Source organism: Pelophylax lessonae, assembly GCF_965119305.1.
Source record: "Pelophylax lessonae genome assembly, chromosome: 1".
NCBI lineage: Eukaryota > Metazoa > Chordata > Amphibia > Anura > Ranidae > Pelophylax > Pelophylax lessonae.
The window spans coordinates 653,624,500-653,640,616 of record NC_138768.1 but is presented as its reverse complement, the minus strand read 5'-3'; the positions used below and the strand labels follow the sequence as shown (position 1 = coordinate 653,640,616).

General features: G+C 39.6%; 1 protein-coding gene across 1 annotated transcript in view; it reads left to right on the top strand.

The window, feature by feature from the left end:
- Positions 1-16,117, top strand: part of TBC1D9 (TBC1 domain family member 9) — a 58,047-nt gene that overhangs the window by 27,271 nt on the left and 14,659 nt on the right. The window contains exons 7-16 of the mRNA XM_082257453.1: positions 3,100-3,306; positions 3,492-3,662; positions 5,537-5,687; positions 5,769-5,983; positions 7,991-8,108; positions 8,387-8,672; positions 10,400-10,529; positions 10,955-11,053; positions 13,184-13,252; positions 15,287-15,527. Coding sequence (XP_082113579.1) covers positions 3,100-3,306; positions 3,492-3,662; positions 5,537-5,687; positions 5,769-5,983; positions 7,991-8,108; positions 8,387-8,672; positions 10,400-10,529; positions 10,955-11,053; positions 13,184-13,252; positions 15,287-15,527 — 1,687 coding nt within the window. The remainder of the gene's footprint in view (positions 1-3,099; positions 3,307-3,491; positions 3,663-5,536; positions 5,688-5,768; positions 5,984-7,990; positions 8,109-8,386; positions 8,673-10,399; positions 10,530-10,954; positions 11,054-13,183; positions 13,253-15,286; positions 15,528-16,117) is intronic.

Genomic DNA, 16,117 nt, shown 5'->3' with positions numbered 1-16,117 from the left:
TCCTACCAGAGCCTGTGAAGCATTGCACCCGCAATCCGTGGATCACAGGTGCAATGTCAGGCTCCTGCACACTTTCCCTCCAGCTTTCTGCCTGTACCTCTGTACGAGCTGTCAGTTTGAATGCTAAAAGTAGTGTGTAAGGACCATGGGCACGCTGATCAGCATGCTCCATGTCCATTGAGAAGTACAAGCTGTCTGCCAACCAGACGTGAATGAATGACACTGCTGTGTGGGTGGAGCTCTGCATGGCCACACTGATTTGAAATGTGACAGCAGCTGCAGGGGAGAGAATCCCCTGCCTACTGTCACAGTGGAAGGGGGTCAGGAACTGTAACATGTTACACTCGTACTCCGGGTGTATCATGCAATATATTCTGAAAGGTGAACTTGGCCTTTTAAGTTAAAAATGCAAGTAAACATTTACGAACAAGATAAACTGGCTTTATAAAGACAAAAATAACCCTGCCCGTGTAACTTTGGCTGTGGAGTATAGTTTAATGATACAATAGGAATGATTATAAAGACGTGAATCTGACATTTGCCAAACATTCCCTGCAAGTGAGTCTTGCACGTACATGTTTTGCAATTGTACACGTATGCACTATTTGTAATTTGCAATTTTAGAGTGAACTTCAGCGCCACTTTAGGAAATGATGCCGTTCACAGGGTAAACAACTTGCAAGCAAGTTGGCATATTGCTAGTCATTGTTTGGTTAAAACTTGTGAGGTTACTGCCTTAGTTAAAGCATATCTAAATCCAAAAACAAAAACCTAATATACTGCAGCTTACCCATCCTTCGATGTGGTGGCTCCACTAGTTTTCTATTTTTCGGCTCTATTTTCTTTCTTTTCATTTGGCGACCCAGCCAGTGACACACTTATGTCTGTCTGTGGAGGAGCAATGGATAGCATAGTTGTCTAGGTAGATGGACTTATAGATTATAGATGGACGTTGCTTAAATAACTAACAAACTAAAGCCTAACTCCAGCTAACACTTTTATCCACTTGCCAACCTCCCTATAGCCAAATGACGGCTACAGCGCGGACAGCCAGTTCTGGGAGGGAGTCATATGACATCCTTCTGTGATCATGCCGCTCGTGGTGCGGCACGCTCTGTGACTGCTGTTTCCTTGGGACACCGCTGATAACAGATCAGGGTAAAGGGCCAATAACAGGGGCCATTTATCACGTGATCAGCTGTGTCCAATCACAGCTATCATGATGTGAACACAAGCCTGTTATCGGCATTGTCAGCATGCGGAGAGAAGAGCCCATAACTGGCTTGTGTGAAAGGGACATCTACCCTGATAATAAGGGCAGTCCCAACAGTGCTGCCAGTCAGTGCCTTCTCATCAGTGTCACCCATCAGTGCTGCCTATCAGTTCCCATCAGTGCAGCCTATCTGTGCCCATCAGTGCCACCTCATAACCGCACATCAGTGAAGGAGAAAAATTACCTGTTTGCAAAATTTTATAACAAACTATAATATATATTCATTTGTTTAGCAGTGGTGATTAAATACCACCAAAAGAGAGTTCTAGTTTTGTGAAAAAATAATAAAAATTTCACATGGGTACAATGTAGCATGACTGTGCAATTATTATGCAAAGTGCGATAGCGCTGAAAGCTGAAAATTGGTCCGGGCAGGAAGGAGGTGAACGTGTCCAGTAGGCAAGTGGTTAAGCAGCTACATAAACTTTTTTTTTTTTTTTTTTTTCTTTTCCATTTGGGATTTATTTGGGATAAAGCATTTAACTAAATGAATAAAATCTGAGCATTGTAATCACCCCAGTGTTAACCACTTCTGGACTGGAAGGATTTGCCCCCTTAATGACCAGGCCATTTTTTGCGATTCGGCACTGCGTTGTCCGCCGCAATGTCGCAGTCCCACTAAAAATCGCTGATCGCCACCAATACTAATAAAAAAAACAATTTAAAAAAGTCCATAAATCTATCCCATAGTTTGTAAACGCTAAAAATTTTGCCCAAACCAAATAATATACGCTTTTTGTGATATTTTTGGTAAAAAAAAAATGTAGCAGAATAAAAATTGGCCTAAACTGATAAAGAAATATGATTTTTAAATTTTTTTTATTGGGAATTTTTTATAGCAGAAAGTTTTTTTTGTTTTTTTTTAGTTTTTTTTCAAAATTGTCGGCCTCTTTTTGTTTATAGTGCAAAAAATAAAAATGCAGAGGTGATCAAATACCATCAAAAGAAAGCTCTATTTGTGGGGAAAAAAAGGACATCAAATTTAAAGCAATACATTGCAGGTTACATTCCTTAAATGCGGTGGCTTCATAATTTTCATTTTTTTTTTTTTTTTTTTTTTTTAGGTTGTTTTTAACCACTTCAGCCACAGAAGGTTTTACCCCCTTAATGACCAGGCCATTTTTTTTGCGATACGGCACTGCATTGCTTTAATTGACAATTGCGCAGTCATGCTACCGTGCAATTGTCAATTAAAGCAATGCAGTGCCGTATCGCAAAAAAATGACCTGGTCATTAAGGGGGTAAAACCTTCTGGGGCTGAAGTGGTTAAAAACAAGCTAAAAAAAAAATGAAAATGATGCAGCCACCGCATTTAAGGTATGTAACCTGCAATGTATTGCTTTTTGCTTTTGGGTTTAGATACACTTTATACATCACATGGAAAGATCTCTACCATAGGGCTGAAACACACTTTTTGCATTGGGGTGCATTGTGGTAATATTCTTCATTCCTACAATGCACTTAATACACATTGGCTTATTGCAGAACAATACATTTTAAAAGGCATGCCAGCACACTAAGGCAACGCAGCTTGAATGCACATGCTTTTCAGCACAACAAAATGCACAGTAATGCATGCGCTGTAATGCGTGTCCATTTTTGTAGACCTTTCGGAAGCATTTGTCAGGCCATTCATTTGAATGTGCTACCTCAATACAACTCCTGTTAATGTGCAAAAAATGCAAGTAAGCGCACGTGTGTGAAGGCAGCGCCCCAGGGTGTGAATGAGCACTTTTTTAAGATTTTGAAAATTGTGGAATAAAAGTGTTAATACAAAAATGTCATCTAGATACTTATTGAAATAAATGGGGTTTGGTTTTCTGTAGGTGACCATTGTTGAGAAGGCAGACAGTTCCAGTGTCCTGCCTAGTCCACTGTCTATCAGCACAAAGAACAGAATGACCTTCCTATTTGCCAACTTGAAGGACAGAGACTTTCTTGTACAGAGGATATCGGATTTTCTGCAGCAAACTACCCTGAAAATGTACTTTGATAAGGACATCTCTGGAAGTGACAGCAGCATGAGTGAAGAGGTATGACCGCAAGGGTAGGGAAAAGCATGCTCATGCAGTGCATTACATTAAAAGAACACGTAGATTATGATTATGTTCTCTACAAAGCATTTACCTTCACACATCCTGAATCTTTAGACCAACAAAAAATACATGACTGGTAACTGTATCCTAGTCTAATGTGGTAATTTTTTTTTTTTTTTTAGATTTATTCGAGAGCAAGCAGTTTTGTTTCCTCCAGTCCTCAGTTGAGACTCCGGACAGAAGTAGATGGTGATCGACCATTAAATCTTAATGGCAATACTGCTCCAACTGCCACTCAGACCTTAATGACAATGTATCGCAGGAGGTCACCAGAAGAGTTCAACCCTAAACTGGTAATCATCAATGCTACACTAGCATAATTACCCTAAAGGAAAACATTGGGCCCTAGCACTACAAAGTACTCTTTCTTACTGAACTGCACAGCAGTCTTCATGATTCACATTCCCAGTCAGCACATTTACTTCTTCATGAAATTATTATATTAAAAAAATAGATATTTTTTGGTAAATTGAGCTTAAAGATTGGTGCTAATTTTCAAAAGAGAGAGAAGAAAGTGGTTGTGTTACCAGACAAGGTGGACATGGTGGTTTTGTATAAATTGCTTTCCCTCACATTACTATAGTGCCATACTCTGTATTCTATTGAAATGACACTAGGGACCTCAGTCACTTCCTGTGAAGTGTCACGATCCTGACATCCAGATCAGAGTATAAATCTCAAGATTTTGTTAACAAAGTGGTAATACAAGGCATCACCGGTCCCCCCAAAAGAATCTGCAAGGGTCGCATTTTGTATAAAAATAGTGCAGCGCTAAAAAACCTAAATAAATAGGAGGGATACGATAAAAAATTCCAATAAAAATAGGTTATAAAAGTTCATCATAATTCATAACTGACAGTCCAAAGAGGTCAGTATTCCCAGAAAAGGAGCCAAGAGATCAGACAGGGAGGTAAGGGTGGCTGAAAAGTAGGTGAAGACACTTCACACCCCAGGTGGTATAGGGATCTTCTTACCAGAATAAAGAGAACACTAAGTTGTAGGTGGTCAAACAGACATCTCATCCCACTCGGGGGAAACCAGTTATGGACTCCAGATCAGTCGCCAGGACACATCAGTCAGAACATCAATAAAAGCAATATAATCCCCAGATGCTCCAGGTCACCATAAGCAGAACAGTCATCAATCGTGTATAAGAAAGAAGGGAAAACTCCATTAAAAGACCTAATTTATTGATAACACACATAAATCATTGCACTCACGATTAGCTGGATGACATGAAGCATTCAATAGTAACACTGGGGAACTGCCGTGGCATTCTTGTGGGCTCCATTCAGCACAAACCCAGATCCCAGGAGGGGAAAAAGCGTCCTCCAATCAAAAGCCAGGAGGCGTGATGCCTGTCAGCGGCGGTACTCATATTGTAGTCGCCCCCCCTCCACTGCACATGCTACAGGAAGGTGAGAGTCCCTTGTTTTAATGACACATCTTTTATATTTAGAAAAAATAATATGTACAATACAATAACTAACTAGGTTCAGTCCCCCTCCCAAATACAAATCAGCGCTAACATTTTTGAGTTCTGACAGGACTGTGGCAATTCCTAAAGAATCAATATTTTGTTAAAATTTAAATAGTTAAACGTGCTTGAAATGTGAAAATTAAATCTTGTGTAGAAATAAGATCTATAATATAATGTAAATGAACAAAATCCCCCATAAAGGCTATGCTGCGCAAACCTATATATCGTTGGTGGTGAGCAGACCAACTGTGAGATCTCGCTCCTATACCTACATACCACATATTGGCAGTTTTTATTTTTATTTTGTTCAAGCTATGTTGTCATTAAAAATGAGGTAAAGATTTAAGGTCTTTAACTCCTGGTATGCTGTCTACTTGGATTCTCACGGTATTACCGTAAGCCACGTACCCGCATCAAAGCGTTAAATGTAAATGTGCGTAATGGAATTTTGTTTGGTCAATCCCGTATGTGACCACTATTCTCTCCCCCCTCCAACAGATATTTTATATTAGACTTCTTTTTCTTTTTTTTTCTGTGGAGCCTGAGCTACAGCATACGCTGTGTGTCCTCCCCAATTAGCAGTTTATATTACTTTCCAAAGTGGAAGAAAATCAGAATTGAAAGAGTATTATTTATACATTGAGAAATTGTGCTTCAGTTGTGCATTCTTTTTTTCTTTTGTGAAAGGCCAAAGAGTTTCTGAAGGAACAAGCGTGGAAGATCCATTTTGCAGAGTATGGCCAGGGAATCTGCATGTACCGCACACAAAAGACAAGAGACCTAGTGTTGAAAGGAATCCCAGAGAGTATGCGTGGAGAGCTATGGCTTCTCTTCTCAGGTCAGTTACAGTGTAAACTTTGATGACTGATGGGTAACTGTAGAGACATGCAGTTCTTTATTAGCTGTTCTATATTACCAGGTGCTATTAATGAAATGGCTACTCATCCCGGGTATTATGAAGAGTTGGTGGAGAAGTCCATGGGTCAGTATAACCTTGCCACAGAAGAAATTGAGCGGGATTTGCATCGTTCTCTTCCAGAACATCCAGCATTCCAAAATGAAATCGGGATCTCTGCCTTGAGAAGGGTCCTCACTGCTTATGCCTTCAGAAATCCAAACATTGGATACTGCCAGGTAACTAAGAATGTACATTGCACAGGGTTGGCCTGGAAGCAGAACAAGGGCATTGTGCTTGGTAAATTGTACATTACTTTAGTAGCACTAAAAGGTGTTGGTACTTAAGTTCTGGGCTCGCTTACAGCCTAACAAGTGTTGTAATATGTGTTACTGCAATACATGGCACGCGCAGTAGATGTTGCAATGCAGAGCTATTTGCAAACCACATCCACAGTGCACTGCAACACACCTGAGTTATAGCCCGCTACAATGCCAAGATGCATATCCTCTAAAAATAAATATGTCAGGACCTATTTTTTGTGCATTGATAGCTTATTTATTTTGATTGGTCTGCCTAAGGCAACATGCCTCAGCATACGAAAACACATGTGTTTCAGCGCGCTGCCTTATGGTCTGAATGGACCCTAATATAGGGTATTTTTAAGGAGTGCGACTTCTCAGCGATACATCTTCATGGACTATGAGCAAGGTTGAATTGAAATAAAAATCTGACATTGTTTCCAAATTTGTGTCAAGAAATACACTTGTTGTGGCATCAGGACAACACATAGAGGTCATGGTGATGTAAAAGTGGCCCATGTAGGCCAGCATTGGTTATCAGTAAAATACCAAAATATTTAGCGTGTAACTTACAAAACGTATTAGTAGGTTACTAGTGCTTCCTGTCTAAGCACATATGGAAAGTATTTTGGTTTAGAATATAGCTCTATAAAAAATCTGTGGGTGTCCATAAAGGAGAGTCAGCAGTTTTTATCTGAGACTTGGTTTCCTTTATGGTTCATTTTCCTTTTCATTTGATGACTGATGCAGAATAATTTTGCAAATATTTTAGTCCATGACCCAGTTGCAGGAAAAAAGTCACATTGCCTCAAGCAATTAGAAGATGCTATATTGTATGTTTTAATATTTTACTCTTTATCTGTATCTCCTTTACTATCCACCCCTACTTTGATGTGGAATGTATTGTGGCGATTAAAGGTACCGACTCGCCTTATAATCTGCTTATATAATTTACTGCATTTAGGGATGATTGTATAAAAATATTACATGGGGCATCAACAGTACAATATGATCATAAATACTATAATGCTACTGTAAGAAAGAGATTAGCAAAAACAGTTTTAACTGACTGGATTGTATAATGTGGAACAGTACACTTCTACATTATATACAGTACAAATTGATAAATTTGAACTATCAGAATGTATTTGTACAGGGTAAGTGTGCGGGCTTTTGTATACAAGCCTTATTAAAAGTAATAATGCATGTCAAACGCCGTTGACATCAGATTGCGGACGTACTAAAAAAATGCACTCCTAAAATGCCTGATATATTGCCTCAGCAGTAAGTAAAGAAAACTCAGTTGCTACTGAGCTCCTGATAGTGGATGGTCTGCAAATCTTTAAATTTAGTACAAAAAAAAATCTGGAAAAAATATTGAGATCTAAATGTTAAAATAACAAAAAAAAAAAAAAGTGAGAATTAAAAATACACTGTATGTTCCCTTTTGATAACAATCCTCTGGGCATATTATGTCTTAGGTCCTGCATTAAACACTGCATGATGGTAAGTAAAGGTACTGTAGTATGTGTCATTGGCATAAGGGATGGATGAAATTGTCATATCTCTGGAGCTTGACTATTTTTGTCACCTTTTATCCCAAAAACATAGGGGTAGCAGGGATTAAGCCTTTAATATGCATTTACTTTGGTTATAGATACTAAGGTATGTTTTTATGGCAGGACCACCAGAAACTGTAACTCATAACCTGGCAGCATATTCTGTAGTCAAAAGGAACAAGATATGAAATGTACATTTTATGCTGGGAATTCCACGGTTTACGTAAACCCCATTGCTGGGTTTTTTTTTTTTTTTTTTTTTATAAACTGCACTATTTTAAAAAAATATATATTGCAACAGCATTTGCCTATATCCAGATTTTCACCTTCCTATTAATGTATGCCTTTTCTGATTTGTGATTTATTTATTTTTTTTCTATTGTAGGCCATGAATATTGTTACCTCTGTGCTTCTGCTGTACGCAAAGGAAGAAGAAGCCTTTTGGTTGCTTGTTGCTCTATGTGAACGCATGCTACCTGATTACTACAATACAAGAGTTGTTGGTACGTTTTGGAAGAAATTTTTGGTTTCATGTTTTTAAACTAGACAATGTACTAAACCTTGGCAAACCCAAATGTAAGTAGTGCGAGGTTCCCATAGTGACTAACTTCTTTAACTAGCTGGTATAATCTGTCAAAACTTACTTATATATATATATAAATTTATTTATTTTATTTTTTATTTTTTTTTTACGAAAATCAAGAACACAATACAATAAAATGTTTTATTGAACATTTTCAGTATCCAAGTGCATTATTCAAATAATTTTTGTTTCTTCTAGGAGCTCTTGTGGACCAGGGTGTTTTTGAAGAATTGGCTCATGATTATGTGCCTCAACTGTATGACTGTATGCAAGACCTGGGCGTCATTTCTACTATTTCCCTATCTTGGTTTCTCACATTGTTCCTTAGTGTCATGCCTTTTGAAAGTGCTGTGGTGGTAGTGGACTGTTTCTTCTATGAAGGCATTAAGGTGATATTCCAGCTGGCACTCGCTGTTTTGGAGGCCAATGTGGACAAGCTACTTAACTGCAAAGATGATGGAGAAGCAATGACTGTCTTGGGGAGGTGTGTTATAGTTCTCATTTCTCTTTATCAGCTTTTCTAGACAGTCAGCACAATCTTGCATAGATTTTGTATAATATCCCTTCTAGAAAAAGGGATTTAGTCCTGATTTAGGCTGGGTTCACACTGGTGCGAATTGGATGCGGGTTTCCCTGCATCAAACTCGCATGTCAGGTTACTGTGATCGGCCCTTAATGGAGCTGGCTCACACAGCTCTGGGTTGGCTGAGGAGTGGTTTTCAGAAGGGTCCTATGCATCTTCTGGCCTGTTTCAGGTCCAAATTCAGCCAAAAATTCAGACCGAATTTGGACCTGAAACAGTAAACAGGAACGCACCGGACCCCTGCTGTGAGCTTAACACACAATGTGAACCCAGGCTTAAGGATTGTAGATGAAATGGAAAGAAAGGATCAAATGGGACTATGCCAAACAAGAGTTATTTTACCAGATTGATTTTAAGCCTACCAAAGTTCAGCTGGTAAATAATTGCATGTAAACTAGTATAAAGAATACATTTTTCTTTTAGTAGAATAGGGATGGTAGTTAGTAGAAGATAATGGCTTGCAACAAAACATTGGTTATAGAAGTATTAGTTTCAACATCAGGTCAGTCCAGTTAGTGAGGTACAGACATGGCATAATTTTAAAGTTGTTTAGGTTTCATAGAGAATGGACAAGCTTATTGGCCGCCTTCAGAGGAAACTAGAGGGCTGCATTGGGTTTGGGCTCCTGCGGGACCCGCAGGAGCCCAACGCAAATCTCGCGGGAGCGGGTAGTTTTACCTCTGCTGCGGGCGGGAGTGGGTGGTCACAAAATTTTCCGGGAGACCCGCGGGGAACGGTGCGATTTGGTGTACTGTATTTTCCGGTGTATAAGATGACTTTTTATAATAAAGAAGATACACTTTTTTATTATAAAAAAAGATACCTTTGGCATCTTATACGCCAGGTACTGTAGCTTCAGCTAGTTACAGAACGTCCTTATTAAATATTTCAGCCCACAGGATGTGTATACAGTACCTTCGGCAACTTACAGAACATCCCTGTGCTGTAATATTCTATGTACCGTGTTGAGCCAATCACGGCAAGCGGTGTATTCTATTAATGCATACAAAGCCTGCTCAGATTGGCTGAGGCGGGCTTATACAACCTTTGCCAATCCGAGCAGGCTTTGTATGCATTAATAGAATACACCATTTGCCATGATTAGCTCAGCGCGGTATATAGAATATTACAGCACAGGGACGTTCTGTATGTAGCTGAAGCTTACACATCCAGGGGGCTAAAATATTAATACTGTAATAGAGAAGTTCTGTATGTAGCAGAAGCTACAGTACATATTAGGGCACATCCAGTGGGCTAAAATATTTAATAGGGATGTAATGGAGTTGAGATAAGTGTACAAAAGTGTACAAACATTGCGGGCGCGGGCAGGGGTGGACACAACATCACGGGTGCGGGTGGGAGTGGAACACAAACATTGCGGTGCAGGCGGTCCTGGTCATACATTTAGCGGGTGCGGGTTTAATAAAACAGTCCAGCGCAGGGCTCTAGAGGAAACCATGGCTTTGGTGGAGTAAGGCTTGAGCAGTGAAAAATGCAAAACAACCATTAAGGTCATGGCTGAATTGTTTCAGCTCCAGATATACCTGTAACTATTCTGGTTCTAAAATCTAGGCTAGGGGATGTTACTTTTTTCTTTGATATGATTTTTCAATTTCATTTTGTTAAAGGTATCTAGACAGTGTGAGTAATAAAGACAGCACTTTACCACCAATTCCGCATCTCCATTCCTTAATCATGGATGACACAGAGCCTTATCCAGAAGTGGACATCTTTACATTGATCGCTGCATCTTATCAGGTATTGTGTATACAATCATGGTCCATTGTTAATTTAACATCTATAGTATACAGTTACACATTAAAGCTAAAATCCCAGGCAAACCACTAAATACACAGCTGAGATGGCGTGTATGGGATTATTCTGTAATTCTGTGGAAGATCCAGGAATCCCATTCCAGACAGCATAGCCAGATCATTTATTTCTTCTGCAGTGGCAGCACAAAATTACACACTCACTATGCTAATTGGTCAATGAAGGCGTAGCAGAACATCAGCTAGATAATGCCTCTACTTTTCTATCTGCCTGTGAGCATGTTGATGCATTAGCACATACGTTCTGCAACAGAGCTGATTGTCCCTTAGTATTTCCCCATTTCTTCTTTCCCAAGTGCTGTTATAAAGAGGATTGCACAATGTTTTTACAATGTGTTTTTATCACTGTAGAAATTTGGAACTATACGGGCAGACCTGATAGAGCAGATGAGATTTAAGCAACGGCTAAAAGTGATACAGACTCTTGAAGATACTACAAAACGAAATGTGGTAAGTGCAGCTTAATCATGTGTTCATCTTAAGGTGGAATGTTACTTTTATATATTTGTCACTGAATGTGCCCCAATCTATAAAAAGTAGGCCTTAGGATTTTCTTAGGTCTGTGTCTGTTATTATACATTCAAATATTTTTGTAAATCGTCATCTTAGTAACAAACTGGAGTCTGGACCTGGTGTTCAGTGAAGTCTCTGCCATAAATCTCAGCCTACATTGTTTTGTCATTTGTAGTATATCCTCACTAAGTAAGCATCTGTCCACAGAAAAAGCCATGAATATGCTTTTCCTGTATGACATGTTCTGTATTTTTTGGTTGGAATACCGGTATTTTAAAGTTGAACTTGAATAAAAAATATTTTAACTTTTTCACATATATAATGTGTCCCTTTTGGATGCTGCTGCAGTAGGTAAAAACACTAACATTAAAAAGGCAGAAGGTTTTTTTATCTTAATGCATTCTATGCATTAGGATAAAAAACCTTCTGTGCGCAGCAGCCCCTCTAACACTTACCTGAGGTCCCTCTCTGTCCAGGGATGTCCACGAGTGTCTCAGCTGTCCGAGATTCTCCCTCCTGATTGGCTAAGACACAGCAGCGGTGCCATTGGCTGCAGCTGCTGTCAATCAAAGTCAGCTAGCCAATCGTCAGGAGTGGGTGGGGCTGTGTCTGAATTGACACAAGGAGCTGTAACTCGGCTCGGGTGCCCCCATAGCAAGCTGCTTTCTGTGGGGGCACTAAACAGGAGGGAGGGGCCAGGAGCACAGACAAGGGACGTGAAAAGAGGAGGATCCAGGCTACTCTGTGCAAATCCACTTCACAGAGGAGGTAGAAATAACATTTTTGTTGTTTTTATAGGGGAAAAAACAAGACTTTACAATCACTTTAATTCATTCAGACAGTGCCGTAAATGCCAATCTTCAGCTCTGAAAATTACACTCCTGGTTTTAGTACACTGCAAACAGCAAAGGTTATGTGAGTTGCTACCTTTCCACCTCCTCCATTTATAACATCTTTTGTATACTTTTTACTGATTACAATGTGTTTTGTGATTGGAGGAGGGGAGATGATATGAGGAATGGGTGAGCATGAAAATCATAGAACAGTATTCAGTGTAAAGAATACAAAAAGTTTTATGATTGGAGAATGTGGAGAGAGAGCAACCCATTAAGCCTTCACTATATGCAGTGTACTAGAGCCAGGAGTGTCATTTTCATAACCAGCAGTTTTGCACTTATAGCAGTGTCGGAATAAATTAAAGTTAGTTTTTACTTAAAGGATAAGTTCACCTTTGGGAACATGTTACATGTTCCACCCGATTTTATGGTGAAACATGTAACATGTTCCCAGTGCTGCCTCTGCCACCATCCCTGTGGCGGAAGTATAGGGAGAAGTTCCCCGTACTAGCTGCCACTATTTGAAAACAAGCGCGGCCATGTAGGGTTCTGCCCAAACAGCTGCGTCATTCAGACACACAGCTCCATGTGTCTGAATGAACAACTCCCAACATCCTTAGCCGCTGTCGGCTTGTAGTCCTCAATGAACTACCACTGCGCTGTGGTAGTTCATTGAGTCTTCCTGTCAACGAATATAGGCTTACCAGTACTGACAGTGTGCAGCATTCATATTATCAGGCGTTAACCTAAATGAGCTGCAGAAATTATGTAAAGATTTTTTGACCTTTTGTGAACCCTTCCACTCTCCAACTGTATTTAAAAGAAAGATCTTTCTTTTCGTTGCTTGTACTTCCTGGGTTAGGTTTTAACACGCACATACGCTGTAGAGTTTTTCAAACTCTAAAACGTTTTCATTTCAAGAATCAAAATAATTCCACTAACATTTCGAAAGTCAAACGATCGAGCAGAACAAATACTTTTCGAATGATTTTCTAAGCATGTATGGCTATCATAAGGTATCTAAAACATTGTGATAAGACTAACAATAATTAATGGTCTGTTGGCCTGCATTTAATTAGGAAAAATAATTGTTTTTTGTGTGGTAGACCTTACAGTGTTGAGGAAACTCATTTCAGCAAGCTTGAAGTGATTTACATTATTTTTTTCACTAACTAATTTCAATGGTAAAAGCATACTGGAATACTGGCAATTAAAAATATTCTTCTTTTAGGTCCGCACTATTGTTACGGACACTGCATTCACTATTGATGAATTGGAAGAATTGTATGCACTTTTTAAGGTATGAACAGAAGATAGTTTGTATTTGGTGTATTCCTTGTATTTTAATCCAGCAGCTGTTCATAAGTTGGTGAACTGTTTAGAAATTATATCACTATGCACTTTGCCTTTCTAAAATACACTATATGGCCAAACGTTTGTAGACACCTGACCTTCACGCCTATGTGATCTGGTTGGACATCCCATTCCAAAACCACAATCCTTTATATATTTGTTGCTACAACAGCTACCACTGCTCTGAGAAAATCTTCTACAAGATTTTGGGGTGTGTCAATAATGGCTGGATCTACAGGGATTTCCCCCCAGATTTTGGTTGCCCCTGCATGGACATTGTGGGCAGGGGGAAGATGTCCATAAACTTTTTGGTAAATCTAAAATTGTACAAGAAAATTGTACAATGTATGGCCAGCCTTGGGGGCGGTTGACTGCAACTGTGAAGTCTGAGTGTCTGAGAATCACACAGCCTGGCCAGCACACCCGAAGGATCTATATGTTCTGCCTTCTCCTGTCCCTATTCCCTGTGTCTGCCCAAGGGAAATTTGAAGTACAGTAGCTAGGCGAGTGAGCAACTCCCTAAACTGTCCATCTCCCTCCTTTTTCTCCATCATCTGCCTCCCTCCCCATCTCTGTTCTTCCAGGATTTAATGTCCAGTTAGAACTAGACTAAGTTCACATCTGAGCAGGTTTCGGGAAATCGCATGCCCTCTTGCTCTCGCAGAGAAAAGCACACCGCTGCTTAGGAGATGTACCATTAATCCTTGTGGCACCCCCACGCACTGGAAACAGCAGAACAGTGTCCCGTACTGGGAAAACGCACTGCGCTAGGTAGTGTCCATGCAGCTGCATTTTTGAAAGAGGTGCAGGGACCTTTTTCCGGCATTTTAGGAGGTACAGCATGCCACTCAAATAAATGGGCTTCTGTGCCCAAGCAGTGCAACCGTTGGAAACCACTTAGATATGAACCGGGGGTGAGGGACAACACAAGTAATGTTGAGGGATGGCTGGCAATATGCTAGTTAGATAAACTAAGGGGGTCATTACTCACAAGTTTGTGATGCTTCTGTTTTAACCCATTCCTGCCCAGCACCAGCATCCCATTAGGGGCTCATTTACATGTGCTTTAGTCTCTGAAGAGCATTGTGTGTTCTTCATATATAATTTGTCAGGTAGCGAGGGGAAGTTGTATCACCTCCTTACTGCCTGCTTTAACCCCTAGAACCCCAAGCTTTGCCCAATCATGGAGCAGAATGCACTGTGCAGGGTGCAGTGCATTGCAGGGCATTAAGCGGGGTGAACACCCTGCAAACTCAAGTGTTCCCTGAACGAGGAACGAGGCGAACAGCCTATGTTCGGGCCTAACTCAAGCTCAGGACCAAACTGTTTGCCCAACACTACTATGGAAAGGCATACCCAATCAGCCAAAAAAGCATTTGTGAAGTCGGTTACTAATGTTGGGACAAGAAGACATATTTCACCTCATGGTGTTCAATAGGGTGTATAGGCATGCTGCAACACAAAAGGGACTTCCCTGAAATGTCGCTAGAAATTTGAAATTGCATAATTGTCTAAAATTTTTAAGCTGTAACCTCAACAGTACCCCTACAAATGAGCTCAAGAATTTCAAAAATTCTAGAATTCCATTGTAAAAATTGAGCTGAAGTCTTAGCTCTTCTGTTGTATGGTGACTGGTGGCTGGATTAAATTTAGAAACCTGCATTATTCTAGATTCTGACATTTATGGAGTGGAGACAATAACTGGTTGTATCTTCTAGAACTAAACACGATTATCACTGACGTTTAAATTGAAATAGTGATGAATTAGTATAATTTTACTATTTGACAAATTATGTGCCTTTAAAATTGACTCCATAAATTAAACTTGATAGGACATAAACCTAATTTTACATTTTAGACTAATATGTTGTGTCTGGTACATTTTTTTTTTGTTACTTAATACAATCAGCACAACATACATGAAAAATTTAAAAAAAAATGAATTCTGTTAATTGTCAATTTAAATATGTTACTGGTTTAGGCTGAGCACCTGACAAGCTGCTACTGGGGAGGTAACAGCAGCTCCATTGAACGTCACGACCCTTCCCTTCCCTATCTTGAGCAGTACCGCATAGACTTCCAACAATTCAAGGGACTGTTTATTCTGCTGTTCCCATGGGCAAGTGGAGCACACACAGATGTCATGGCTGTCCGTCTGTTTAGACTCCTAGATGAAAATGGGGACAACTTGATCAACTTCAAAGAGTTTGTCTCTGGTTTAAGTGAGTATAACAATATATATAAAAGGGACTTTTCTTGATCAATTTATACTTTTTGATGTTTTAACATAACATTACAGTGCATACTACATCTGAATACAAAGGAAAAACTTTAAATTTTTCATAGTGGCCATAGGGTGGTGCACCCATGGGCTGACGTAAATGGTTTTTATTTTTAAAGAGATTCCCATATAAAGTAATGACAAAAGGTGAACCAATGAAACATGTTTGAGAGGTGCTATAAAATGATTGTAATATCATTAGGGCTATAGGGATTGTTTAGGTAAAATATAATATCACTTTGGGATGATTGCTAAGGGGTTCGCTTTATAGCCAAATAGATGTTTCATAGAAGTGGAGTTTTTCACTGTGTACCCAGCTGTATATGTATTTTGATCACTGGGCTCAAGTCAATGTTAAGAAATATCAAAAAGCAGGGCGCTGAGGTTTAATACCAAGCACAAAAACACCTTTATTAAAAGCAGCACACTTGCATGTCAGAATTTACCAGTATACTATTCTATAATAACACAGCAGGTTGAGACACCAGAGCTGATCAGTTGAAGATACAGAGGCAATGGATGCCTGCCAAG